General features: G+C 44.8%; 4 protein-coding genes across 7 annotated transcripts; 3 read left to right on the top strand and 1 right to left on the bottom strand.

Annotated features, from left to right (window-relative positions):
* The first annotated feature begins 35 nt into the window (after nucleotides 1-35).
* On the top strand, nucleotides 36-3,921 carry LOC120689874 (WAT1-related protein At5g64700-like). Its single transcript, XM_039972319.1, has 7 exons — nucleotides 36-1,784; nucleotides 1,898-1,963; nucleotides 2,068-2,184; nucleotides 2,310-2,562; nucleotides 2,662-2,820; nucleotides 2,949-3,100; nucleotides 3,405-3,921. Exons 1-7 carry the CDS (start codon nucleotides 1,612-1,614, stop codon nucleotides 3,592-3,594), a joined length of 1,110 nt encoding a protein of 369 aa, XP_039828253.1. The 5' UTR covers nucleotides 36-1,611; the 3' UTR covers nucleotides 3,595-3,921.
* Nucleotides 3,922-7,957: 4,036 nt separating this feature from the next.
* LOC120696183 lies at nucleotides 7,958-8,876 on the top strand. Its single transcript, XM_039979319.1, has one exon. The coding sequence runs from the start codon at nucleotides 7,993-7,995 to the stop codon at nucleotides 8,668-8,670; it is 678 nt and encodes a 225-aa protein (XP_039835253.1). The 5' UTR covers nucleotides 7,958-7,992; the 3' UTR covers nucleotides 8,671-8,876.
* Nucleotides 8,877-10,209: 1,333 nt separating this feature from the next.
* Nucleotides 10,210-11,230, top strand: LOC120696182. Its single transcript, XM_039979318.1, has one exon. The coding sequence runs from the start codon at nucleotides 10,542-10,544 to the stop codon at nucleotides 11,106-11,108; it is 567 nt and encodes a 188-aa protein (XP_039835252.1). The 5' UTR covers nucleotides 10,210-10,541; the 3' UTR covers nucleotides 11,109-11,230.
* Nucleotides 11,231-12,296: 1,066 nt separating this feature from the next.
* LOC120689851 (protein disulfide isomerase-like 5-4) lies at nucleotides 12,297-19,339 on the bottom strand. 4 transcript variants are annotated; one of them, XM_039972293.1, is made up of 16 exons: nucleotides 19,228-19,339; nucleotides 19,057-19,148; nucleotides 17,978-18,068; nucleotides 17,264-17,358; nucleotides 16,607-16,664; nucleotides 15,848-16,032; nucleotides 15,519-15,576; nucleotides 15,181-15,221; nucleotides 15,013-15,087; nucleotides 13,984-14,040; nucleotides 13,758-13,824; nucleotides 13,415-13,561; nucleotides 13,099-13,323; nucleotides 12,831-12,992; nucleotides 12,676-12,753; nucleotides 12,297-12,589 (listed from the first exon to the last, which is right to left on the bottom strand). In XM_039972293.1, exons 2-16 carry the CDS (start codon nucleotides 19,092-19,094, stop codon nucleotides 12,512-12,514), a joined length of 1,455 nt encoding a protein of 484 aa, XP_039828227.1. In that variant the 5' UTR covers nucleotides 19,095-19,148; nucleotides 19,228-19,339; the 3' UTR covers nucleotides 12,297-12,511. The 4 variants fall into 4 exon arrangements, with proteins under 4 accessions (XP_039828227.1, XP_039828219.1, XP_039828236.1 ...); XM_039972285.1 differs by having other exon boundaries at nucleotides 19,057-19,268; XM_039972302.1 differs by having other exon boundaries at nucleotides 15,848-16,027; nucleotides 16,607-17,358; nucleotides 19,228-19,261.
* Nucleotides 19,340-27,983: the final 8,644 nt, after the last annotated feature.

Raw genomic sequence — 27,983 nt, 5'->3', positions numbered from 1 at the left:
GGCGGAGGGAGAGGGATTGGGAGCGCCCCAAACCCTAACTTCCTATTTATATCGGGCCACTCCCATGGTTCTTGGGCCTCGGCCTTTTTTCTAAGGCGGGCCTTTTAGGAGGCCCGCCTCCTAAAATGGAGGCATTTCTGGAGGCGGGTCTCTTATAATCTTCACCTCGGTTAATAGATTTTAGGAGGCGGTTAATTTTTAACGGCCTCCGTAAATTGATTTTTCAAGGCGGTTTTTTTACCACCTCGGTTAATAGAAAATGATCGCCTTGGTTAATGCCTGGCATTAATCAAGGCGGTTGAAATTTCTGCCAACCTCGAAGGTGTTTAAAAAAGATCGTGGTAAATCATTTTTTGTAGTAGTGCAAGTATACAAAAGTTCATCAGATATTTAGTGAATCGTGAAATTAAAGTCTTTTCAGTCATGACCAGAAATGTTGTTTGCTCGAAATTTCCGTTTGTTTATCAAAAGATACACTTTTTAGTCCAAATTTCATGAAAGTAGGTGTCTTCACTGTGAACTGGAAAAAAAAGAATCAGGAAACAAAATCTCAGTCCCTAGTACACTGGATTTTTGACAAGTCTAGGTCAATAGAAGGTGGTGAAGATTTACCCTAAAAAAGACTTTGAACTCAAGGGCACTTGTAGACACATGCCAGTACGCCCTCGAAAAATCTTAACCAATTTCATGGCGGCGCACGTGGCGCTTTTTTTAATAAAAAATATGTAATGATCAAGAGTTCAAGGAAGCTTCTCCCATGAACAGCTTTCAGTATTCAAGGTCACCTTACACAGGCCTTTATCCAACAAACTTCCGTGCTGCTTATTCAAGTGGCAGGTTATTCATCTGCGGCCAGCGCACTACTACTTTTTTTTTCTATTAAACATGGCCACTTGGCCAATTAAGATTCAGCCTTTTTTGCTTAATAATTATTCTTGTCGATTGTCTAAAAAGCAGATCTACCTTGCAATGCTAACCTGAACTTTGCACCCAAAAGAACCTTCATCGTTTCAAAGAAAATTGCCCATAAACTCGATCACTGTGCTACTCGAAATTGCTTTTTTTTTAAGGACACTACTCGAAGTTGTTGTTATCCGAATTGCATGCATGAACATGCAGGGAACTTTCAGCAATTCAGCTTCATTTCTTTCATGTCGATCGCTTTAGCCTTTTCATTAGTGCAGTCTTGGCGGTTCACACAAACTGTCTAGGTGGCTGCCCGTCGCGCTACTAGAACTCCCTTGTTTCCCTAGATAAAAACAGCAGTGAAATAGTTTCCGTACAGATATTTCCTAGCGACCAAATTAATGGGAGAGGATGGCATGCCTAATGGCACCACAGGAATATCTCCTCGGTTTCTCCTGAGGAACCACCAGCTTCCTATTGGCTGTTACGTTTCCCTACGTGATTTTACTGATTTTTTCTAGGGAATGAAATCATCCCTAGAGTATCTAAATCTTCTGTAGGGAAAGAAAAAAAACAGCAGGAAACTGAGGAACTCTAGTAGTGATCGCGTATATATAGGGATGGGGAGCTCAGCCAAGAGACAGGCACAACAGTGCTAGCTGAAACCCCATCCATCATCTCTTCTAGGCAGGCTGCCACTGCACCATGGGCAGCAGCAAGGTGTACGCCACGGTGTTGCTCATCCGGCTGATCTATGCCGGCATGCACATCCTCACCAAGGCCTCCTTCAACGAGGGCACGAGCACCACGGTCTTCGTCTTCTACCGGCACGCCGTCGCCGCCATTTTCCTGTTGCCTTTCGCCTCCCTGGAAATCAGGTGCCAATTCGATGGACCGAGCCTGCTTCAGTCATGCATGCGTGTGTGCTTGCTGCAAGTTACCAGCTTACCATGAATGATCGAGTAGCTCATCTGGTGTTCTACGTTTGCAGGAAGGGACAGGCGCCACCGCTGAACTTGAAGCTCGCTCTCAAGATCTTTGCTCACGCTTTCTACGGGTATGTTAATTCGTGCAGTAATATGAGCTTTAACTGAAGCATACGGCCGCTAATTTTCTGTTCTTGTCCCTGAAACACCACGCCGTTTGCTCTCTGTTGCTCAGGATGGCTGGAACGATCAACTTGTACTGCATTGGTCTGAAATACGCTTCAGCGACCTCTTCATCGGCCATCTTCAACATCGTGCCGGTGGTCGCCTTCATCTTGGCCGTCATGTTCAGGTCACAGAACTCGATCCGAACCAAAGAGCCCGTGATTGCTTTCTTCAGACACTCGTGCGGTTTCAGTACCCACCGACAATCAGAATTAGGCAACTGCACTGAACATTCTTCCTTTTGCACCACAGGATGGAGACCCTGAAGCTTAGGAGCGTCCATGGCATCGCCAAGGCCTCCGGGATACTCCTCTGCGTCGGCGGCGTCATCGTGCTGGCGCTGTACCAGGGCCCCGAGCTCAAGTCCATGAACCACCACCAGCTCCTCGAGCACCACGCCAGCGCCGCCGCCGCGCACGCGCATTACTCCAGCAAGGAGTGGGCGCTGGGGATCTTCCTGATGACAACGTCCGTCGTGATATGGTCTTTCTGGACGGTCAAGCAGGTACGGATCAATCGAGATCTGTCCTCCTGTTTATTATAATGTTCATCAGGTGAGGTGCCTGAATCTTCGCAGCCGTAGTAGTAATGCTCCGTGCCTCAGGGACCCTTGCTGCTGGAGTACCCTTCCAAGCTCCTGAACACGGCGCTGCAGTGCGCGTTCGCGAGCGTCCAGTCGTTCGCCGTCGCGCTCGTCCTCGAGAGGGACTTCTCGCGGTGGAAGCTCGCCGGCGCCGTCAGCCTCGCCGGGGTGCTCTTCACGGTAAACACCACATATATGCACATCACCGGGCCGTCAGATTGGTACACCGATCGACGACGCGGCTTCGTCTTCCTCGGCCGGCTATGCCGTCGATGCTTATGTTACTACGCTGCGCGTGTTCGTCGCAGGGCATCGTGGTGGCGGCGATCTCGTACTACCTGCAGATCTGGGTGATTGAGAAGAAGGGCCCGGTGTTCCTGTCCATGTCGATGCCGCTGAGCCTCGTCTTCACCATGGCCATCGCCTCCTTCCTGCTGGGCGAGGACGTCAGCCTGGGAAGGTAACGCCACGTCACGTCGCATCGATTGCCAACCACGTCACCGGCGATGGAAACCCATCCGCTCGTGACTCCCTCCCCTTTTGACTTGTGCACACGGCGCCCGCAAGTGGCGCCGTGTCGAGGTCACTGCCCATGGCGGGCACCGCGCCGCTCGATCGGGGGTCCCGCCGGCCGGCCGGCGGCCCAATAGATCGAGCTGATCAATCCCCTCAGTCACGTCACTGTCTTCTGAAGCTTTAGCTTCCACGCCAAGCTAAACGGCTCAGCTCATTTAATCCCCATCTACACTGTGCTGTGGGTGCAGCATTATCGGTAGCGTCCTCCTCGTCGCCGGCCTCTACAACGTGCTGTGGGGCAAGAGCAGGGAGGAGAAGCAGGGACGTGGAGAAGAATGCGGCGGCGGCGACGACGGGGACGTGGAGAAGAATGCGGCGGCCGTGCAGCCGGCGGACGGGGAGACGACGGAGGAGGAGGGGGGCGCCGCCAAAGTCTGAGGACACGCGTCCGTGCGGATCATGGGTGAATGCGATCGGCTGATCACGGCGCCCGGCCGGCGTGGCGGGCCGACGACCGGTGCTTGTGCGATCACTGCAGAAAGGACGATGCAGGCAGGAAAGATCGGACGCTGATCGATGTGCGTCCTGCTATGTGAAAGCGATTCTTCGGCTGCTCAGCGCCCTACGTGTAACTGTGTGTGCACAACCAGTGACTGTTTGTGTAAATTGTGCACCGAGATGTATGTACATCACATCAAGTTACTAATTTCCAAGTGATGGTTGATCCTATAATGGTGCAGAAAAGTGAGCATCTTTATTCATAAAGTTATTTTTCTTGCAATCAAAGAATCTACTTTAATTTTCTTTAGAGGAAGAATCAATTTTTTTACTTGCAAAATAAATTGTGGTTGGCCAGGGTTCGATCAGGTGGTTCCGACATGAAAAAAAAAAAGAGTGTCCATAAGGGGGCCGGGGCACCTTTTTTATACATAAAAAAAAGAAATGGATTGCGCAGGCTGCATAATCTACTAGGGTACATCTTTATTTCTATCAAATAACAAAAGGCTACTCCAAGCAAGGTTTTCAGGATGATCACATGGTCCCGTGAAACCTGAATGATACCGATCAATCCATATGGATGTTGATTTCATATAGGACCATAATCCTACACGTTTTTGCGAAGCACACTCGTGCAATAATCCTTTTCTAAAAAAAAAGGAAGCAGGAGCACACTGCTATGGCATATAAGACAGAAGCAAGCAACAGAGTCTTACAAAGAGTTGTTTAATACATAAAAACCAAACACACTCAAACTGAAGCATGCGACCCTGATGATCTGACAAAAAAAATGTGTCCGATCCGTCTAATATTAGGCAATGTATATGAGCCATCATTAGCTTAGCCTGATTTTCATTTACTATTTACATGCTATTATATGTTAGGTGTAGTTATTAATGTCACATCTAACCTTTCTGAATATAGATACAAATCCTTTGTATGTTTTAAAATACTAGTGGAGATGCACGTGCCACAGGCACGTGTTTAAAAAATAATTATATTTAAAAATATCATGTATTTAAAAATAATTATATTATACTTAAAAATAATATGGGATTCAAAATTAATATAACAAAGCAAAGTTAGATTACATCGAACCGCTACTAAAGTAATTAAATTATGCTAAAACAACTAAATTATTTTTTATTAAAAATATAGCAATCCACTCAATTCAAAATCTAATCTATTCCACCCTCTGCTGCATGACAACTGGTTCAAAAAATGTTAGAACGATTAGTGAAATAAATAAATTAATACCATGTATAAGATCTTGCTTTAATAATACCATGAATCATCAAACTCATAAGTGCTTCTCCCGTTAAACTCAGAAATCGGCTACGGAGCAACGTCATTAGACATATTTGCTTTATTAATAACAGAGGCAACATCTACATATTGTTAATACATTTTGAGTTAGTAGACACACACTAATCGGTCAGGTTTAAAAAAATTATACCAAGGTGTGTGCCGACGAAGGAGGATGTGCCGAACTACTGATTGCTAGGTGGAGTAGATGGCAAGGAAAGGTTGTAGGCGCAGGGAAAGAATACAAGCGTGATTTGGAAAGTAACTTGCGCACGTTAATTAACGTACAAAAGGAAAGATAATCACATGGTAATAAATCTTACTAAAAATAATGGTTGTCTGGTATATAAGCAACCCGTGCGTATAAGAGGTGGGTAGATAAATGTTTGGTGTAAAAATAATTAGGATTTTGGTGGAAACATTTTCCTTCTATTAATTTTGTGGGTCTACAGCCTCTTTCGTCAAACCTTTGGTCTGACAAGTGGGATTTTATAGATAGATGATAGGGATTACGCGATTCGATCATTTCAAGTGAGAAATCAGGCTAAGAAATTAAGATCCTGATCATGACAACCTTTGACTACCGTCACATGCATGTTTACCACAGCTGATGTCATTTTCCCTTTTTCTTGGCATGGGCTGGAATGACCGCCAGGCCCAGCAAGTTGTCCAAGAGCCAATCAGAAACACGGCCCAACCAAATCGTCATCTTGAGACGCATTGGCAGTTTGAAACACCCACGTCATGTCATGCCACACATGAGTGGTGAAGGATTTTTTTCATTTTTGTATTTAAAAAAAATTAAAATTTCAAAAATATATGGCGGTTTCAAAAAATTTCAAAACTATACCCCTGTCTCCCCTTGCCTGGGCGACAGGGGGCCTGTCGCCCTCTGGCTGGGCGACAGGACCTAAATGTAAAAAAAATTACATTTAGGTCCTGACACCCGGGACGCATTAAACAACGAACTTGTAAAATAGATATAAATCGTAGAAAAATCGTAAAAATACAAACTCAACTGTTCTGGATTCTATGAAACAAGATCTACAACTTTTGTTATATAAAGTTTTCATTTGATCAATGTATCTTGCTCTATTTTAAATACTAGTTTAATGCACTTTTATTTAAATCTCAAGATCCATCCATTGATGCATGTCATCTTTGGCCAGAGTGTTGCATATAGTAAGCATAGGCTTGTACAAAATTGGTAGGCCCAGAAAACATTTCAAGAATAAGTTTTTAAATTAAATCTTGCAATATGTCTAGTTTAAATGGGTTATTTATCCATGCTGCTATATTGAGTTTTAGAAGCCATAACTTTTACAGTACCATTATTTTATTTCCTAAGAGCTATAAAAAAAGTTTGGTAAATTTTAGATAAGCACAACTAGACCAAATGAATTATGACTAAGGTAAATGCACTAAATCAAGAAAAATAGTTCTTGTACCTAGAAAAATTTGAAATAATTCATTTGGTCTAGTTGTGCTTATCTAAAATTTACCAAACTTTTTTATAGCTCTTAGGAAATAAAATAATGGTACTGTAAAAGTTATGGCTTCTAAAACTCAGTATAGCAGCATGGATAAATAACCCATTTAAACTAGACATATTGCAAGATTTAATTTAAAAACTTATTCTAGAAATGTTTTCTGGATCTACCAATTTTGTGCAAGCCTATGCTCACCATATGCAACACTCTAGCCAAAGGTGACCTGCATCCAAAGGATGGATCTTGAGATTTAAATAAAAGTGCATTAAACTAGTATTTAAAATAGAGCAAGATACATTGATCAAATGAAAAACTTTATATAACAAAAGTTGTAGATCTTGTTTCATAGAATCCATAACAGTTGAGTTTGTATTTTTCCGATTTTATATCGATTTTACAAGTTCGCTGTTTAATGCGTCCCGGGTGTCAGGACCTAAATGTAAAATTTTTTTTACATTTAGGTCCTGTCGCCCAGCCAGGGGGCGACAGGGGTATAGTTTTGAAATTTTTCGAAACCGCCATATATTTTTGAAATTTTAATTTTTTTTAAATATAAAAATGAAAAAAATCCAGTGGTGAACTGCTGGTGGTGGGCGTCGGCGCCAACCAACGGTTATTTGTTTCGGTGGCGGCCCTTTTCATTTTTTTGGGGCGTGAACGTGATGGTAGCAGGAAAAACCTTTCCAAGCACGGCCGATAGAGCAAGTCGCGTAAGTAGTGGCCGTCTTTTCCAGTAGTATGCTTAATTACCTGATGACAGTAAATCACCAGTGGCCTATTGGGCATGGGGTCAGGCCTGCGTTCTGAACACGATATGAAATGAAAAGGGATCCTAAAATGAAGATGATCGAATAAGAGTATGAGACGTGAAAATTCATTTTAGTTCATCTTTAGTTCTGAATACTGTTTTCTAGATTAATTTATTTCATATATTTCTTCTCTTAAATTAATGACGTGAAAATTCATCTTAGTTCATTTTTTTACAACTTGTGGGTCGATCTGAATATCTGATGACCCAGAGCAAGTGCCAAGTGGAGCTTGTATCCCTAGGCCATTATTGGTAAACCAACCAATGGGCTAAACCCCAACCTAGTGCGATTACTCTAAAATATAAACCTACCTACTAAGATTACATCAACAATCAGAAGGGGGGAAAAAGAAACCAAAATCCTCCACTTCACTTCAGTTTTAGGCACATCACAGACAAACAAAGGCAACGAACCACTCTATCTGTACGTACCGTGCTTAACGGTTCATGCGCATAATTTAGCCTCAGCAGATGGATAAAAGCAAGCGTCGTGTTCACCAGCAACCAGTTCTGAATTCCGAAATGCGTGCACACGGACACGGATTTCCTAACCACCAAGCCAAAACCCGATGAACAAGCAAGCGCCCGACCCATCGCTAACCAGCAGCTAGCAGAGGCATTCTTGCATTGAGGGTACCAAACAAGTCGCCCGTCAGAGATATATAACTAGCCATCAGCAGATCGATCACATTGCATGCACAGATCGGCCGATCGATCCAGCGAGAGGCGGAGAAGATGGCGGAGGAAGCCACCAAGACGAAGGGGAAGAAGGGGTTCCTCGCGAGGAGGAAGGCGCACTGCACGGCGTGCTGCGTGGCGCTGGCCGTGCTGCTCATCCTGGGCGCGCTGGCCCTCGCCTTCTACTTCCGCTACCGCCCGCGGCCGCCGCGCGTGGTGGCGACGCCCGTCGACGTGAGCATCGACGAGTTCGCGCTCCTCCCGCACCCGACCCTGCGGGTCTCCGTCGGCGTCCACGTCGTGGTGGCCAACCCGAGCAACTCGCCGTTCCGGTACGGCGCGTCGGTGGGCGCGGTCACCTACCACAGCGCGCCCGTCGGGGAGACGCTGGTGCCCGCCGGCGAGGTCGGCGGCCGCTCGACGGCGCGGGTGGAGCCGGCCACCGTGGTGGACGGCGTCAAGGTGGCCGAGAACCCGCACTTCGCGTCCGACGCCGTGGCGGGGATGCTGCCGTTCGTGGCGGTGGTGCGGGTGGTGGGCAAGGCCCTGGTGCTGCGCGCCTTCGAGGTGCCCGTCGCCGTCGAGGTCGTGTGCCTCGTCCGCATGTACGTGTTCCACGGCGAGAGCAGCTCGCGGTGCACCTCCACCGTGCGCGCCGGGCCCCGGGCGGCGGCCGCCGGCGAAAGGTCGTTCCCGGCGGCAGGCCAGTATGCGCACGAGCACGAGCATGAGTAGCCTGGTTCGATTTGCTTGTGGCGCGCGGTCGCTTGGTTTACGAGGAGTACTCTCTGCAGTAAAATTTCAGCAATCTAGTAGCAGTAGTTTTTACGGGATATTTGTGAGCTCTGTTTTTTCACTGTAAAATTGGAGTGTTACACATATGCTTCTACCGATTTGTAGCTGTTTTTTGAGTGTTATAAGATCAGTTGTTTGGTTCGTTTGATCGAACGGAAAACGGCAAGTAATGGGCCGGGCCTAGGATTCCTCGTTGCAAGGGCTTCTGAGAGCCCACCCAGAAGCGAGAGAAGCCGCAGGGGCAGAAGCATGGCCGGCCCAGCTTTACTTTTGGTCTTTGAAGGTCAGCGGATCTGTCCAAACAAAGCTCTTTGCCACCAGAACCTAATATAATCTCTCAGTTTTTGTTTTTGTTTTTTTGAAAGTTGCAATTTTTAATAATTTTCGAAAATGCAGGAGATTTGGCAGGCTTCGTATGAGCCAAGACACGAACGAGGAACGCAGGCATAGTCTGGTGCTGGATCTTCTAGATGGAAAGCTACGGGACCTCCTCAATCTCCTCGAAATAAAAAAGCGCAGGGGGGCAAGGACGACAATGTTGCCGTCGAATTTTCCCTGTGCTCTCTGCTCTGCCGCGCATCGGCATCGGCATCGGCCATCCAAATTCTGCAAGTGTTGTAACGAAATCAGACGAGTCCAAAACGCTCGAATACTTCTCCGTCGTCTCGCCGGACAAGCACAAGCTAGGGACAAGAACGAGTGGGTAAACAAGGGGAGTGAAAGCATAACCAGCGGTGAGAGTGACAACAGACAGGTACAGCGAAACAGTTAATACGCACTCCTTCCGTTTTAAAATATAGGTTGTTTTGATTTTTTCAGATTCATAAATTTTGCTATACATTTAGATGTATATTATAATATTATATCTAGATCCATAACACATACTATAAATTAAAAAAAAACTAAAATAGTTCGTCGAAAAAAAGCTAACATAACCAACCTTTGGCAATGGAGGGAGTAGTTGCGTAAGTGTGATACATACAGTGAGTTCATTTCCTTCCTCTAGAAGATCAGCCATCCATCGCATCTAATTTATTTGTTGACCAAGTACCTAGGTACTTATTTCGTATTAAAAGATTTATTTTTGCGAAATTGAATGAAGGATCCACGAACGAGATGCTTGGGCCCCACTCGGAAAATGCGAATCTTCATATTCCTACCAACTTCAAATACTCCAAGGACTGAGTTTACCGTGTTCCAAATGGATCTTTCAAAAAAAACTGAGCGATTTCGCACAAAGTTCGCAAATAATAGTTCAACTCATACAAAACAAGCACATGAGCTTCATTTCCAATCTACGCAATTCTTCTTCATGTATTGGTAGCCAAAACTAACGAAGTTTGTTTGTTTGACTGACCTACAATAATCAAAGCTAATTGAATTACATCAATTTTACATCAGAATATGGAGTGGAATTAAATTTCCCAAACCCCCACTCAATCTGTCAATAATGCAAGTATGTAACCATAGCAAAAACAAATGTCCATGGCATTCTTTTACCAATCTCCTGAGCTGGGAGAGACGACGACTTGATCCCCGGGCGGCTCACATCCTACAGGCTATAACAATAATCAAAAGAACACCAGTGAGCAAAGCGCCAGTCCCTAAAGAAACAAGAGCAACTGAAATTCCGATGAAACTTTGGGTGTTACATATGGCCGCTCTCTCCTCCACCTCCAGCCGGCCCCATCGACCCCAAAACCAAGAACCAAGAACCAAGAACCCATCACGAGTCGATTCATCTCCGTTCCTCCTCTTCGGTTGCGGGCGAATCATCAGTCGATCAACACATCGACGGCGGCGCGGCCGAGATGAAGAGGAAGTCCGCCCTGATTTGCTGCGGCGTGGTGGCGGCCGTGATCCTCGTCCTCGCCGTCGTCTTCGTGGCGCTCTACTTCACCGTGTTCCGGCCGCGGTCGCCCAAGGTGGCGGCGACGGTGCTGGCCACGGAGATCAAGGCGATCAACGTCCTCCCGCCGGTCCTCAACATCACCGTGCGCGTGGACGTCACCGTGCACAACCCGAACTACGCGGCGTTCCGGTACGGCGACGTGGTGACGGCGGTGCGGTACCACGGCGACGGCGTGGGGCAGGCGGTGGTGCCCGCGGGGGAGATCGGCGCGCGCGCGACGGAGACCATCGGCGCCACCGTGGAGGTGGACACCGTCAGGGTGGCGGCCACCCCCTACTTCCTGCCCGAGGCCATCCTCGGGGTGCTGCCGTTCCAGACCACGACGGAGGTGGCCGGCAAGGCCGTGGTGCTGGGCACCTTCAAGATCAGGGCGAGCTCGGAGGTGGCGTGCGACGTCGCCGTGTACTGGACCAAGGGCAACGCCACGTCGGACTGCACCTCCACGGTTCATGTAGGCGGCCGGTAGTAGGAATCCTGTGGCTCTGCTCATCTCCGACTCCGAGTCCGAGCAGACACTGTGCCTGCGTGGACATCAAAATGTCCTCTGATCTGAGATTGTCAGCGGCCGGGGTATTAGGGACAGCAAAACACGTATCGAGTGCTCTACGATTATTTTAATTTGCTATGTGTTTGATTTTAATTCAACCGCTCTTTTAAAAGGTAGTGAACGTACAATTTCCGACCTCTACACGAATCTGTCTCTCGTCAGATGATAAAAAAGAACAAAAATCACAACTTAGTAAATACACTTGGAAAAACATCGCATTGCTGTCAAGAGAGAACTTTCGCCTTATTAACACACAAAAACATAAGAAGACAGTTAGACAGGTGTGATGCCGCATAGCTACGAAGTTTCATGCTAAACCAGTAAACCGAAAACGACCAAGTCCATTAATTACTTACTTGCTTAAGAGTGTACAGCATGACGAGCAACAACTTGGTTTGTGGCTTTGTGCAAAAACTTGGTCAACGAACGCAACATTCTAGTTCTTTGTCGTCGGATCCTATTTGTTAGCTTCGCCATGACGAGCAGCAATGCCAAGATGTTTTATTTATGTTGGTATTAACAAGGGAGCTGTAGCGAGTTAAACTGGGTAATCTTGGAAACTTCCTGAATAGACAAGTTTTTTCCCCCTTGTTCTCCGTCGCAAAAACAAATTGACCATTTATTTGTCGAGGAATACCCTTTCGTTCTTCATTAGAAATATATTAGCAAAAAAAAAGAAATACGTTGCGGAAACGCCAATGTCTTTCCTACTTCCTGCGCTTTCTAACAAGCTAGCAAGAATCATGGCAAAGATCAACAAGGCCGCAGCAATAAATACGCCATTACCCTCACCGCGCTCTACTTCGCCTTGCTCCACTCCAAGGGCCGGCGGCCGCAGGCTTGGCGATGGCGGCGGCGCTGCTCAACGGCTTCCTCGAGCTGGCCGTGGAGCTGACGTTGTGACGGCGAGGTCGACGCTTGAGCATACTTGGAACTGGAGCGTGACGTTTCAAATCTGGACGAGATCGCAGAAAAGGATTTATACATCTTTGGGCAGGTGCCGAACTTGAAAAAAAAAAGGTTGGCTCCCTCCGGCTCCTAGAGCTGAATTGGGGCACAACAGAAGAGCAATAGTGTAGTGGCAACGGGGGCCACAGGAACAAGAACAGCAGATTACCTTGCTCAATTAGCACAGGGTTCACCCACAAGGATCCACTTTCTTATTTGTAAGTGATGTAGCAAAACACCGATGTCCCTAGTATCAACTATCAAGTCCACGACCCCTAGTTCCAACTCTGCCTACCCCACGTTTCCCCTCTTTTAAGTTTAACAAAATAATGGCTACCTAGCACATCCGCTGAAGCTTGTAGCGGCACCGGAATTTAAATGTTCTTTCCTAGCTCAACCTTCTTCACCATCCTTAGCGTATTGTGGAAGATGGAATCCAGTATTCCAGCAACCTGGAATTGTCATGTCAGTTTTCATCAGACATTTTTATTTGGACTCACAGATGTCAGGATAAATATAAGAATGTGTTCGCACGCACCGTGAAGACGCCACCGATAATAGCACATACATTTGTGATGAAATGAGAGAAGGATCTCGGAACTTCAGTTACCAAGACCTGAAGGTTAATGAGAATCATTTTAGATGTATCATTCACATGTTGATAAAACAGAATAATATAGTGAGGATGACAACCTGCATGGGAGAAGGCTCAAAATGAAATTTCACAACAGGAACGTAGAAGCTGTGCACCAAGCTGCTGTGTGCTGTGTATTCGTATTCCTCGAGCACTTTCAGTTCCTTTGAGGACCTCAGTGTTACAAGCTCAGTCTTCACAACTTGTAGGTAATGCTCAATCTAAGAATAGCATAAATGAATCATGTAAATCCAAAGAAACAAGAAATATTGCCGCTGAAAAGAAACTGACCAAATAGGAAACATTACGAAAAGTTAAGAGACTTACAGTAACATTGGCGTTAACCTCACCCTGCTTAACAATGTAAGACTGGCCAGCTAATCTATCATGGTATCCACGAAGATAGGGAGTTAGTCTTAAGAATTCATGAAACATCCTTGGCGAAAGTTTTTTGCCAAATGAGAACTGATTCACATAGTGTGAAACATTTATCTGGGATGGATCAAATGAGTGTGATCCAGATCGAGCTGATATAACGACACTCCCTGGAACCTGGTAAATAGACAGGTTATTATTAAAGACAGCAAACACCCTTCCCCATATTACCAACCATATGCACAATTATCTCTATGCAATGATTTACCCTTTTGACTCGCACAAAACCTTCTATTCTGCATCCACTGGTCATTGGAGCAGGGCGCTTGGCAGGATCAACAGTCTTATTGGATTTGTCTTCCAAAGCAAGCACGTGAGCCTCTTTCGGAATGTTTGCAACGTAAGTTTCCATTGCCTGAGGTTTAAAATATTACATCAACAGTTAGTTCAGAGCTAACAACAGATAATGTAGATCAAAAAGTAAAGAATATTTGGCCTTTTGGATGCCATTTCAGTTCCTCCTGCATGGTGTTTAGGATATAGAATCATAGCAAATATAAACATTGCTAAAACAGTACAAAGAATCGATAACCAGGTAATGCATAACATACCGCGACTAAACTCTCTGTATCACGCTCCCCATAGTACGATTCATGATCATGATGACCCTGATTTTCCCTGTGTACAGAAAAATTAGGGGTTTTCATAGAACTAGGGAAAATATCAAAACAGACGCAGAACAAAAAAAAATTGCAGCCCAAAGTAGCATTATCCCTGGAGATTAGCCAAGCAAACTCCAGAAGGTATCTAAATAGAATGTAAATGAACTGTGCTTACTTGATATCAGACCCTTTACGGAAAACACGAATGGATGGGTATCCTTGTATGTGGTGCCTGCATTTGATAAACTAAAGTGATGAAAAGTATATTCCAGATATTTATTGATTAAGAAACATCAGCAAAATCGCAAACCAAAGAAGTTATAAAGGAACACCAGGTTTCATGATATGAGTGAAAAGGAACAAAAACAATCTCAGGATTTCTCTTGTGGTCAATACTGAGTTATCAATATGTGTAGCTTGAAATATGCATATATGTCTTCATAAAAAAAAGATCAGATCATCAGATGCACAAGAGCATTCCATTATAGAGATGGTAAATATATATAATTCTGCCACCCCTTCTTATCTGTCTGTTTGTGAATATGGCAACTTGTTAATGAAGATGGACAACAAAGCAGGTGGTGGGGAAGTTAAACAGCATCCCCATAATCAGCCCACCAGCATTTCCCACTTTTATCCAACAATATGGAACATAGAAAAACTTCTTCCTGGCATCCCCACTTTTCCTTTTTTTTTTTTGGAAAACTAGAAGAGGGGATGCAGGAGTCTAAATGAACTAACAGGCTCCAAACCTGATGCCATAAGCCCATAACGGCCAACAAGGCCAGAATTCAGAACAGCCTCCAAATAAAATCTCAAAATAGTAAAGTATCAAACAAATAGAAGAATGAGGCATGAGCTTTCAATGGAACTGTTACTTGCGCAGTTCCATATCAGTCTTAATAGATCTTTTAGGTTGAAGTATCAGAAGGAATAGTTCTCTATGTAAATAGATCCATAAATAGATCCAGAAGGAATAAGTACTACAGAATCCAGATGGAAGTGGCATTGTGATTTTATGAAACACAATGCATCATGATCTCATTATTTTAGCCCCACATCATAAAACTACTTATTTAGACACTCCTTAACTAGTTGATAAAGTCTTTCATGATACATAACCAATAATGAATCGTGATTCCATATTGCATCATAGACATTTGGATCATGTTGGTTTTAAATGTAAGTATCAATAGGTACAGACCTCCTACACAAGTCAATTTCCTCAGTGCAGTCAACCTTGCCCAGAAGGATTCTACCATCCATTTCAGGGTCATATCTGCACATGATCGAAGACAAGGTTATTAATCAGTAGTGTAAGACACTGATCCCTAAGCTTTGTTAGGAGCATATAAAGAACAATAGTATTTACCTCTCCCTTATTATTTGCGCAGTCTTCTCCCACGAAGGTTTCTGAAAGAAAAAAAAAGGAGTGATAAGCAGTCCAACATATTACATTTACTTCACCAGAACAAAGCCGCAAATTTCAACTGAAATAAAAATATCAGCAGATTTAAGCATCTATAATCAAATTAACCAAACTATGACAAGGATTTTCACTGTATTGTGGTGCAACTGTTGTTCTGTGGTTTATATTATGTCCAGATGACTTCCACATTATCAATACAATAATTGATGTCCTCAGAAATATAGTAGCTGAAGTAATGAACATAAATAAATGAAAAGTAACACAAGGAAATAAATACTAACCAGTCGATTGCTCCAGTAACACCATGGGGCATAAAAGTTGACAACCAAAACAGGATATCTAAAAAGGAACAACAGCAGGATAACTATCAGCAATATTAGGGATCCCATAAAAGAAATACAAGAGGGGTGCAAAAATGCATGGCCGAAAGAATTGGAGCTATTGAGATACAATTATTATGAATGTGCAAAAATACATGGCCGAAAGATGGTGATGAAAAGAATAGCATGAACAATTATCTGGTTATTGATACAATACGATCTTAAAATAAAGAATGACTTCTATGTATGATCAAGCAGGACTTTAAGTCAGTAGATAGCTGAATACTTACTGGTGTGAATAGCTATCAAAATTGCGAGATGACAAGGAAACTGAACCATCGACATGATCCTCTTCTATATCATCTCCATGCTTACTGACAGTGGGAATAGGCCCAGGGTGGAATTCTGATCCAGTTGGTACTAAATTCCGATCAATCGAATATTTGCGAACAGTTTTCGTTATGTTCAATCTGTTCTGCATATGGATTTAACAGATAATTAAAGTTAAGCAAGAAAACAAAATGCTGTGGTCTGCAGATGTATACATAGCTTAAAAAAGCTAGTCAAAAATGATTTTAACATTCATGATAGTTTACATGAGTACTTAAACATGTCTTTGTTTTCTGAAAAAACACATTATATCTCTCATGTTCCCCTTTTTTCTAGTATCATCAAAGGATAAAAAAGAACTCGTCCTGCAAGGGGGAAGAAACCCCCGAGCATTAAATAAGAGAACTCTCACGCAGGCCAAGAAAACCTCCGAACCCCTGCCCCACCCTTACATAGGGGCGCCGTTACTCAAGTGAGTGTGGGCTGGGACCTTCCTTTATGCTTTGGCGTGGTGACAGGCGAGGGATTCTTTTAACCCAAGGCTGAAATTCACTGCCGAGGGGAGTCAAACTCAGGACCTGGGGAGTGCTACTAAGGCCATCTAACCAAGTCAGCTAGAGACCCATTCGCTATCATCAAAGGATAGCAACTAATAATTTTGCCACATTCTAGAAGATAGAACCCCAAAAAAAGGCATATGAGGCAAAGAAATATCTTACTGTTCCCAGCACATCGCTGACATCAACTGATGCAAATTCACATGAAAGTGCAGGAAAGCTGTAAAAGACAATAGCAATCAGTGAACATTGAGGGAACAATAATTAAGGTTTGTAGCCAAGAGTTTCTGAAATCATCCCTAATTCCAAACAAACACCAAAGCCTGTCATTCCATGTAATTTAGTGTATGCTACAGATGAAACCCAATGGGAGCCACATGAACTAAGGAGAAAGAAAAAAATAAAGAAAATGTTAACAACAGAATAAAATAGTAATATAGTAATAAATGGCACACGATCTGGCATCTTCAAGAAAAACAAACAGCGCTAGATTCCCTAAAACCATTCCAGAGCTCAAATGACCAGCAAGACAAATTAAACCATACAATGTTGCAAACGAACAAGAACCCTCCCTACTAGTTGCAGTTGCCCAAAGTGCTAGTTTGTCCAATAGATATCATATTATAAAATAATTAGTATCAGCATAGTTGGCATAAGTCAGGAAATCACAGATTCTATAAATTGTAAATCCTGACCGAAAGAGAAAAGGCAGCAGTGTACTGTGTACATATGCAGATACGCATCCATACGGGCACATATCAATATTGATATATCTAAACACCAAACTGAACAACACTTGAGACAGGCAATAGGGCTTACCTTATATTGAAATCTATCCGTAAAAACTCCCCATCTGAACTCCTATCAACGATCACAGATGTTGTAGTATTAACTGCTAGGTAACTGCTCAATTCCTGCAATGTCAAATAATCAACTTCTTAGTTGAAAACTTGAAGTTCACCTTTGCAAAATATAAAGCTCATAAAAATGAGAAATCAGTCAACTTTAAATGGCAGGCAAGTAATTGCAATATTTAATCAGTGGCAACCCTCAACGCATGGGACTCAGAGCAACTAGAATATTTGGGAAACAGCATGTAACTAAACTAGTACTTTCAATGTTTAGTGTACCATAGTAACTGGAATGTTTCGGGTTCATAATGTAACTAAACTACTACTTTCAATGTTTATTACATCACAATTGACAAATCTAAACCAAAATTCAGCCGCAGTAGCTTGAAGTTTGCCTTCAGAATCTAGCCCATCTTGTTGATGTTCTAATTTCAATAGTCAACTGAAAGAAAAACACTTAACTCGATTGAATCGATTAATAGAACAAATGTGAGAAATAGAAAGTGGTTACTTAAGTCAGCTATGCTACAGAAAACCAAATGATAGAACGGTATTCTACACAAACAAAATGAGTATCATTGATTATTTTTCCAATTTCTTTCCTTACACTTAGTTTATGACTGCCTATTGGAACATGAAGGAAATTCTATTGATTACAGGGGAAACTTGGGTGGGGCAATACCATTCCAAACAAAAACATCATAGTTAGTGCTGCTACAATGGATAATCCAGCACCAGATAATGATGCCTCGGTCAAATCCCTAGGGATTTTCCTGCAACATGAAAAATAATCAAACATTACAAATATGGACACGAGCAACAATAAGCTTCTCACTGAATAGCATGGTTGATACATCAAGGAACTAAACAGTGTGAGCCACTCAGCTCTCAAATCCCAACGAGATGGATCAAACCCTTATGCAGTAGTTCATCATGATTTATGGCGAGGGTGTATTCCGTCTAAAAAAACATCATTTTTTAAGAAAATGGAAACATGTGGCTTCTCCTATCTAATCCAGAACTGTCGGACTAGCTTCTACTTTAGAATGGCATACGGCATCAGAGTGCAACACTGTCCAAACTCGAAAGGGAACTCCAAACGAAGAACCACTACAAAATGAAATCTAACGACGGGATGAGTGTGCTACCACTCAAAATGCAATTACAGAATGGTCACGCCCACAAACCAAAAAGAAAAACAAGATTTTGAGCACAACATCTACCAATTGATCGGGCAAGTCCCCGTCTCTACCGAGCTACAAACGAACAAAGGAACATCGCTGACGCAGAGTAACCCGCGCTAACTGCAATAGGGCCTATTAACGAAGAAGTGTTCAAAATCATTGTAGCGATTTAGCTGCTCCTATCCCCTCGATACATAAGTGCTCTCATTCCTAGAACCCACCCGGGCACTCGCCTCAAAGAAACGCCGCTGTCATCCAGGATTCGAAGAAATCCGCCCAGCGCAACCGGACAACACCACTCTCCGTTCTCGGTATTCATCATCTAATAATTCCCCCAGAAAGCTGCACCAGGGCGAAGCCAGACCGGAAGAGCATCGGGGTCTTATGTGTAAAACGATGGGGTCATAATAGACCATTAACAACAAGCTACAGCAATTTAGCACTGATTTTTGCAAAATCCGTCGGGGTCGGCGGACCCCAATGCCAAGGCACAGCTCCGCCTCCCAGCCTATCCCGGGAAAGGTATCGAGGAGTGGAGGGGCGCTCGAGATCGAGGGAGGGCAGATCGGGGGCGCACCTGTAGAAGTCGACGGACTTGAGCTTGCTGGAGATCATGGCTGCCGATGACCCTCAGATCTGCGGCGTCCGCCGGGGTGTGGGGGGAGAGATCTGGGAAGCAAGGAGTAGGAGAAAGGTGAGATTTTGGTGGGGTTCCGTTCGTCGTCGGCGTCGTCTTGGGGGATCTCACCGGGGACGGCGCGCTGTATGGCACGCACGAACGCACCGACCTCGTGTCCTGGTCCTGGCTCGCCTTCCCCGAGAGTTACCTCTCGCCTGCCTGCCTCGCACCTCCCGTGCCTAGCAGTCTTAAAAAAAGATTAAAAGGTGTCTGATTTTATTTTATTTCTCTCTCGCTTGGTTTCGTTTTCGGTAATTATTCCGTAACCGTAATACTCTGTATCTTTTAGCAAAATTTGTACCACATGATATACTACGACAAAACACAAAAGGTGTATTATGGAGAACATTGAAAGATGAATATTTTGTCAGTAGACGTACAAAATTGTGCATATTACTACAGGACAGAATTTATTGTCTACAAGAAACGTGTTTACTGGAGGACACTGAATCATGCATAACTGCAACCATATACAAATTTTGTAGTACTCTCACCGTTCAAAATGTAAGTTGTTTTGTCTTTTTTAAATTCATAGTGTTTGCTACGCACTTAAATATAATATATGTCTAGATATATAGCAAAATATATGAATCTAGAAAAGTCAAAACGGCTTATATTTTGAAATAGAGGGAGTATCATGTAGCAAAGATAGTTTTTTCTTCTAGTTTATTATAAAGTCTAGTTCTAACACATGCAGCTTCGATGGGTATATCGCTGCTTCTTTTGCTTAGAATATCCTGTTACTTGAAGGTATCCACGAGGCCATGGCCACGATGCAGTCCTTGTATACTTCATCCGAATTGTAATTGCAGCAGTCTACATCACGCTAAATGGTAAAACTTCTAATCAAGCCAAGGTACGGTGGAGGCCGAATGAAAGTTCTGTTAGAAAAAAACGAAAATAGGTGAGTTGCAACTTGCAAGCTTTAGACCGTAACTTTGGAGTTACATATGGCTTCCAAAAACCTCAGAAGTTGCATGATTTCTTTATGTTCCAATTGCCCCAGTGGTATTTTTTTTTATTAAGCATACCTATATTAGATTAGTAGGAAAACAAACAGCACAAGTACACGTGCACACACAGGCGTGCTCTGGAAGGATACATAAGGACAGGTGTCCACCAACTTTGCACAAAAGCCCCTATGACATAAGAGAAATACAAATAAGACTGAGAGGAGCTCTGTGCCTGCCACCAACAGCTTCCGCCATGGATCCTCGCTGCTACAGCTAGCACCAGGAACCAGAGACGGCGACAACCACCAGAAACCAGGAGGGCGCGCCAAATCGCCGAAGCTTTCGCAGGAGCCGCAAAAGAAGCCGGCCCAAAGGACGAGCAAAAACCCGATGTAGCGCAACGGCCGGGGAAGCACCCCACGCGCACCTGGTCCAGGGCCATGGCAAGCCGCCAAGATGCGCCGTGAAGAACCATGGACACACACCACCACGCCAACAAACCCAGCACCAGGCCTTCTCTTCCAACAACAAAGGGCTCGGCCGCCGCCACAAGAAGCAGGAGCGGCACGCACCTATGGGCTCCAGAGTAGACCCTCCCACAGTAGTCGTAGAAGACAGAACTGGAGAGGTTGAGCCACCCGTACCTCAAGATGGCGCCGGAGCCAACGCCATCATGACGAGAAGGATGGAGGCACTTATTCCTCTGCAGCGACGTCGATCTCGCCTCGACGTCGTCGCCTGGAAGACAAAGCTCCCTCCCATGTCGGATCGCCGTCATGGGAGGAGCAAGAACTAGCGTACCTAGTACAAGCCTATTAACTAATATACACTCCGCGCGACGAACTCGAGGTTCCCCATCCCCTCCGGGGCCGACGAGGCCGCCGCAGGAGAGGGGGAGCCGCCGAAATCGCCGCCGGAAGCGAGCTCGCCCTGGATTCGCCCTTTTGTACTGTAGCAAGGGGAAAACGAGTCGAGAGAAATCAGCGCTCGGCTGTTGATCCCTTTACTTGTGCCACCTGCCCCAGTGGTAATTGGGACTCTTGCAAGTTGCAAATGGTCAAGCCAAAAGACTTTCAAAGGAAAAAAAATAAATAGTTATGTGTCTAATACATCCAGTAGACTTTACATACTGCTTAGTATAAGACAAGCCATAACTGTTTACAAGCTAGTACCACATAATACATCCAGGATAATACAATTTTGTTACAATGGTTGGGGGAAGAAATGGACAGCTCATAAGACTCGATCCGACGGTTTAAAATTGATAAACATCAAAATACACACAAAAAAGAGGCACCTATAGACATTGAATGCATATTTAATTGTGGGCCCATAGTCACCACATGTCTATTAAATTGATGGACCTAATTAAAAACTAATTATGGTAATTCTATTTTCAAAATTATTTTATTTAATCAATGATAAGATAGTAAATCTATAATGATCCTTACCATCAAAATATAACCCCATTTTTTGCTTTTTAGCATTCACGTTAACTGAGCGTTGACTAACGATGTCCGCAGCTCCACGCTCGACGACTTCACCGCCGTGTCCGCGGCTCCACGCTCGGCTTGCTGCTCGACGACTCCGCCGCCCGCTGCCGTGTCCGCAGCTCCGCGCTCAGCCCGCTGGCTGCTACAGTGCTCGACGACGACTCCGCCCCCGCCGCCGTGTCCGCGCGCGGCTCCGCGCTCGGCTTGCTCCTCGTCTCCTCCACCGCCATCTCCATGCTCGGCTTGCTCCCGAAGCCTCGTTCCGTACTTCTATGGAACCTCGTTAGCGCAAACGACGGCGGCGGACTTGTTTGGTTTGAGGATTTTTTTTCATAAGTTTCTATCACATCAAAAAGGAATCTTACTATTTTATAGTATTAAATAAAATTTGTTTATAAATATTTTTTACCAGCTCAGTGCTAATTCGCAAGACGAATCTAATGAGCCTAATTAATTCATAATTTACTACAGTAATGCTACAGTAACAATATTCTAATCATAAATTAATATATCTTATTAGATTCATCTTGCAATTTAGCTCCAAAATTCTACAGTTAGTTTTATAATTAATCTTTATTTAATACTTCTAAATACTAAAAAGTTCCAAAGACTTAAGAAAAAATACCTGAAACCAAACAAGCCCTTACAGCGTCTGAATTTCAAGTCCGTGTGGCGCTTGATGAAATAGCCGGAAAAAAAAAAGAATTTCCTTGATTGGCCCGGTAACCCGGTTATGTTGGTCCAAAGATATCTCCTCCTCTATCTTTGGGCCAGGCATACGAATTGGACGGGCCCTTCCATTTTAGGCCTTCTCCGTCTTTCTATGTGCTTGCCCACTTCTTTCTCATTTTATTTCCAGGTTTACACACAAGGACACAGCTATAGTAAACATTAGCATTGGAATTTGAAACACCTCCGTCCAAATTTTTTTTTTTGGAAATGTGTTATTTTGAATGTACTCGCAACGTGCTGGTCTTCAGAGCTCAAATGGTCTATATCCCTATCCACAAGGTGACAAGGCCTAAACTATTTTCTGCTCCTGTATTAGAGCATCTCCAAGAGCTCTTGTATTTTGTTTTCTAAATATGGAGTTTGTAGACCTTTAGTAAAAATAAAAAGCACCTAATTCTATGGGGTAGTCCAAGAGACTAGGTAAAGTGGGATAGCTATATTCAAAATTGGGTCCACGTCATCCAATTCCGTTGGCCCTTCCGATACCACTGCGATCGATCTGTTCGCGATGCACTGGACAAGAGCGCCGCCGCCCCAAAACTCGTGCCGTCGCCCTTGGACGACGTAGCGCCACCGCCGCCCCTAGACGTGAATCCAACCCCTGGACGTGAGCAGTGGCGGACCTAAGATTGGAACTTAGGGTATGTCATGTCAAAATTTTAACCTACAATGTTCGGTACAATCTAAAAAAAATTCGGTGGACAATAAAAAAATTCCACGAGCAATTCGGTATACAAGTAATTAGGTTCAATATTTGCATAGATCACAATATAAATAGTAGAAGCAAATTAAAGATTTGTTTGGTTGTGCTGTGGCTTTTAGAAAAGCTGTTTGTGAGTTGTGGAAAAATAGCTGTGAGAAAAGTAGAAGGCCATTTGGTTGGGTAGCTGTGATTTTTGAGAAAACTGTTAAGGCAACCCACATATCATCCACAACCATCCTGACGCGGCCCTCTCGAGGGAGGGGAGCAGCATGGGGAGGGCGCGAGCCTCGACGACGACGAGGGCAGGGAAGCGCGCTCACCAGAGCAGGGCCGCGCAGCCGCCGGACAAGGCTCGTGGTGCGCTGGCGGGAGGGGAGGTGAGGGGCGCTGGCGAGGAAGCGGTCGCGAGAGGGAGGAGAGAGCGACATAAAAAAAACACAAACCAGTATCTACATAATCAATGGTAGGTGGGTAATTTGTATGCCCAAAAGCCAATAAAAATAGTGAAAGATGTTTTTGGATCTGTACTAGTGAAAAGTTGGCTTTGGAAAATATGTTGCCACAGGCAGAAGCAAGATCAATTTTAGAAGATTGTAATCATACCATAAACTTTATGCCTCCCAGTTTGAACTACTCCCAATTTGAACTAGAACCGAGAGGTCAACAAAATTGGTAAGACCTTGAAGCTATCCTCATGTCTAGTGTCATCAATATAATTGTCAAGTTGTAATTTAAATTTTATCAATATGAGTCAAAGAAGTTATTAGAATGAAGAGTGCTGACTTAGGGTATGCCACGGCATACCCTGACCCCCCTCTGGGTCCGCTAGTGGACGTGAGTGCCACTGCTCCTTGAAGCTACATCGCCTGGACGTGAGTGTCGCTGGCTGCCCCTGAAGTTGCACCGTGTGGACGTGGAGGCCAAGACCATCGGCAACGGTGCCTGGCCGGATGTGGATGCTCGGCAAGGCAACGTTGGAAGTTGGATCAAATTGATGTGAGGTATCGTGACGTGCTCACTTCAATGTAGTTCCTTTTCGTTCTTTACTGGAAGTTGGATCAAATCAATCTGTTCGCGCGCACGGAAGGTGGCAGCACACACGGGAGCAGCGAAATCCGCGTGAGAATGGTGCCGGAGGGCCGGATGCCAAGTGCTCGATGCTGGGCATCTTTGCCTAGCGGTTCCCCTGGGATACAAGATCAGGATAGAAGATGGGGAAGATAGAATATCTGTTGGATGGGGTTGTTTTGTCTCCCTTTTCTTTATTGAGCCAACTTACTCAAGATACAAGAGCTCTTGGGGATGCTCTTACAGGGGGTGGGTACTATCTAGTAGCTTTTTTCAAATCGGTAGTCCTGGAGCTGATGAAATGTTTCTATCAAACAGACCAGAGAAGAGCTTCTGAAGGCAATGGTCTGCTCATCTGAAGAGTAGGATGTTTTTTTAGACTATGGAAAAAATTCCGACCTTGATCATGCACAAACGAATGACTTCCAAATCGGTAGTCTTGAAGCTGATGAAATGTTTCTATTAAACAGACCAGAGAAGAGCTTCTGAAGTCAATGGTTTGCTCATCTGAAGAGTAGGATGTCTTTTTAGACTATGAAAAAAGTTCTGACCTTGATCATTCACAAACGAATGACTTAGACACTAGAGCTCAAACTAGGAGTTTCACAAATACAAGAAAAAATTATAAAACAAAGAAAAAAAAACCTAGAAGACTATACTTTAAACTTCTTCTTCGTCCCGCTTCAACCTTGCAATGTATTCACGCGTGCCAATCCATCACATTACTCGTCTGCTTAGAAGCTTGATGTCCGGATGGTTTGTAGCTTGCCCCTTCACACAAACCTCCATGTGTTGCAAAGGTAGAGGATGTTGACTGCCTCCAGGGAGGGAATGACACCAGACGATGTCATTAATGCCGATGCCAGCGCAACGCCGGGCAAGAATACCCTCGAACGGTTTTCGTGTCACTCACATTTTCGGACCTGCAAGTAGGAAAGCACCTCAACAAAGCCTCCAGCGAGAAAAACCCTACAACAAGCATCGTCATTGCCGGCATAAAGAGTCAATTCTTTGCTTTTCAGATTGTTTGGAGTTTATCCTTCAATCCAAATCTCATTGCAGCCTGATTGTTGTAATCACACTACTACAAAAAAAAAGTGATTAACCGTGACCTTTTTAAAACACCTCCGAGGTGGGCAGTAACTTCAACAGCCTCAGTTAATGATACCAATTAACCGAGACAATCATTTTTTATTAATCGAGACGATTAAAGAAATCACCTCTCAAAATTGATTAACCGAGGTGGGCACCCTTAAAATGACTGCCTCAGATAATAATACAGATTAATTGAGATGGTTGTTCTAAACCAAACGCCTCGATTAATCGATTAATCGAGGCGGGCACCCTATAGGGTCTGCCTCAAAAAATATCGAGGCACAAAGAGGCCCAGAAGACCCATTATCAGAGTTTCATATATATACCCGAGTTAGGGTTTGGAACTTTCATCTACCCTCTATCACTCCTCTCTCACCCATCAGCCTCCCTCCCTCCCTCCCTCCCTCTCTCTCTCTCTCGCCCCTCTCTCTCCCTCTCTCTCTCACACCTGAGCGAGCGGGCGGCGGGCGTGGCAGATCCAAGCAGCGGGCTTGTGGACGGTCAGGCGACGGATGCGGCGGACCCAGGCAGCGGGCCTGTCGGCGGGCGTTAGGCGGGCGCGGCGGATCCAAGCGACGAGCCTATGGACGGGCGGGCGGCGGATGCGGCCGGACGCGGCAGACCCAGGCAGCGGGCCTATTGGCGGGCGCTAGGCGGGCGCGGCGGATCCAAGCGATGGGCCTGTGGACGGGCGGGCGGCGGATGTGGCCGGACACGGGCCTGTCGGCGCGCGTGCAGCAGACGGCAAACCACCTCTAAAAATCAGTCAATTACCGTGACCTTGTATCCGAGGCGGTTAAAAAAAACACCTCGATTAATCGTTTTTGCACGTCGGTTAAGAATTTTTTGTAGTGTCAGTAATCATGTGTCTACACCTATCATAACTGATAACTAATTCCAATAGGAGTGCATTGAACATAGCAGTTAACAAGATTCTTCTTGGATTGGATGGTACATATAACAACAAAGAACTAGATTGGGACAATCTCATCAAAGATACTGGGTGAAATTTATAACTAGTTCGAGAAGATTTCATGTTTTTCCCATACATACCTTGCTATATTATATTCATGATGTCAAAAGGAGACGTGGTGCCCATATTTCTATAGAACCACTCTTTTAGGTGTGATAAGTTTTATTCTAGTCGGATGTGCACTTTACATTGCAAGCGACCAGACTTTCCGTGGCAGTATCCTGCAGAATCGTTTCTATCTAATAATACTGGTAGGATAATGAAGTGTATTTTTCCATCAATCATTCGAGTACCTGTCAGCGCGGCAACAAAACAATAAACAAGATGATACATTTGTTGGCATGCTAAAGTCCCTACAATTTGGGACTAAATTATGCCCGCAGCTAGGGTTGAAAACGGTCGGGATAGGTCGGGATAACCCGTTGCCGTTTTCACTTTTACATTTTAATACGAAAACGAACAAGTCGAACACGAATACGAATATGGACTCATGGTATATCGAAAACAAACCAATTCGAACGGAATTGTGTCGAAAACGAACAGTCTACGGAAAAGACAAAACGGAAACATCAACCCTATAAAAAAGGTCGAGGGTCATCAGGGGATATAGGTAAAAGAATATCAAGCGACTCGGAATTCGCTCATCTGCTTTCTCCACTGTCGTATAGTAAAATAATAAAAGGAATATAACAAGGGAAGAAAAAAAAGATTTCCTTGCAATTTGGCCCGTAGGTACATGTACATGTACGATTGGGGCCTGAACTGGCCCAACTTCTTAGCAGCACTCCTGACCGTCATGATAACCGGCGGCGGCGCGGACTATAGCTTGGAGGCTTCCGGTGCGCCGCGTGGGCTGGTGTGCGGGTGATGACCATGGCGGTGCGAAGCAGCCGGCGGCGGGTGGGAGCGGAGCAAGACGGTGATCTTCGGGGTGGAGCGGGACGGCGCGCCGTAGGAGGGCCTCGGCGGCTGGCGCCTGGCGGTGGCGGGCGCTGCAGCTTCTCCAGGAAGTCGGCGTCGGCGATGGCCCACCCGCGGGGCTTCTCCAGGGGCGGCTCCTCCTGCGTCACCGCCGGTCCGGGGAGGTTCGGAGGAGGGGCTCGGCGGCTGTCGCCTGGCGCCTGGCGGTGGCGGGCGAGCGAGACCAGAGGCACTGAGGGAGAGAAGCAGCGGGATTGAGGGAGGCGGAGGCGTGTGGTGGTCTGGTGGATAGGGTTTCCCTATTGATTTGGGCTAGGCCGTTCAGATTCAAGAGGACCTCACATTTGTTTGGGTTTGTGGGCTGTAAATACGGGATATTTCGAATTTGTAAAAACGGGATATCCCGATCAAATACGGGAAATGCGGAAATGATCGGGATAGGAGCCAAACCGTTTTCGACCCGTTTTCGAATTTGACATTCCGAATTTCGTATTGATTCCGAATTTGTCCGACGAAAACGAGGCAGTAAAATGTAGAAATCGGAGCGGAACGGAACGGGATTTATCCCTACCGTTTTCAACCCTACCCGCAGCTTGCAACTGTTCACATGCATAGCATCAAAGGCACAACAGCCCTCTTAAGAAAATTTCTGAACATTCGAAGCTGAAAAGGTGAAATGCTACCTTTCAATGACAATGAGAACTTGTGAATTCAAGTTTGAGAATTTTTCTTTAAGCCCCCATGTGGGTGACTGAACTAGAAAGAGAAGGCACCGGGGATGTCGAAAAGACCTTTCTTTAGTGATGGGTCCAACCGACATGCATGGGTCGCTCTGAACAGTGCATAACTATCTGTTGCTTTTATGTGATCATGATTTCACAATTCTC

The sequence above is a fragment of the Panicum virgatum genome, chromosome 2K (genome assembly GCF_016808335.1).
Source record: "Panicum virgatum strain AP13 chromosome 2K, P.virgatum_v5, whole genome shotgun sequence".
Lineage (NCBI taxonomy): Eukaryota > Viridiplantae > Streptophyta > Magnoliopsida > Poales > Poaceae > Panicum > Panicum virgatum.
Note: the sequence above shows the minus strand (reverse complement) of the source record. Positions and strands in the feature narration are given on the sequence as shown.

What these genes read in the sequence shown, in the direction of transcription:
- LOC120689874 (XM_039972319.1), top strand. Translation starts at nt 1,612, where the DNA reads ATGGGCAGCAGCAAGGTGTACGCCACGGTGTTGCTCATCCGGCTGATC. An exon ending in CTTTCTGGACGGTCAAGCAG is followed by an intron (nt 2,563 to 2,661) that starts GTACGGATCAAT and finishes TCCGTGCCTCAG; the next exon opens with GGACCCTTGCTGCTGGAGTA. An exon ending in GAGGACGTCAGCCTGGGAAG is followed by an intron (nt 3,101 to 3,404) that starts GTAACGCCACGT and finishes CTGTGGGTGCAG; the next exon opens with CATTATCGGTAGCGTCCTCC.
- LOC120696183 (XM_039979319.1), top strand. Translation starts at nt 7,993, where the DNA reads ATGGCGGAGGAAGCCACCAAGACGAAGGGGAAGAAGGGGTTCCTCGCG.
- LOC120696182 (XM_039979318.1), top strand. Translation starts at nt 10,542, where the DNA reads ATGAAGAGGAAGTCCGCCCTGATTTGCTGCGGCGTGGTGGCGGCCGTG.
- LOC120689851 (XM_039972293.1), bottom strand. Translation starts at nt 19,094, where the DNA reads ATGATCTCCAGCAAGCTCAAGTCCGTCGACTTCTACAG. An exon ending in CGTAAAGGGTCTGATATCAA is followed by an intron (nt 13,825 to 13,983) that starts GTAAGCACAGTT and finishes TTCTGTACACAG; the next exon opens with GGAAAATCAGGGTCATCATG. An exon ending in ATACAGAGAGTTTAGTCGCG is followed by an intron (nt 13,562 to 13,757) that starts GTATGTTATGCA and finishes TTTAAACCTCAG; the next exon opens with GCAATGGAAACTTACGTTGC.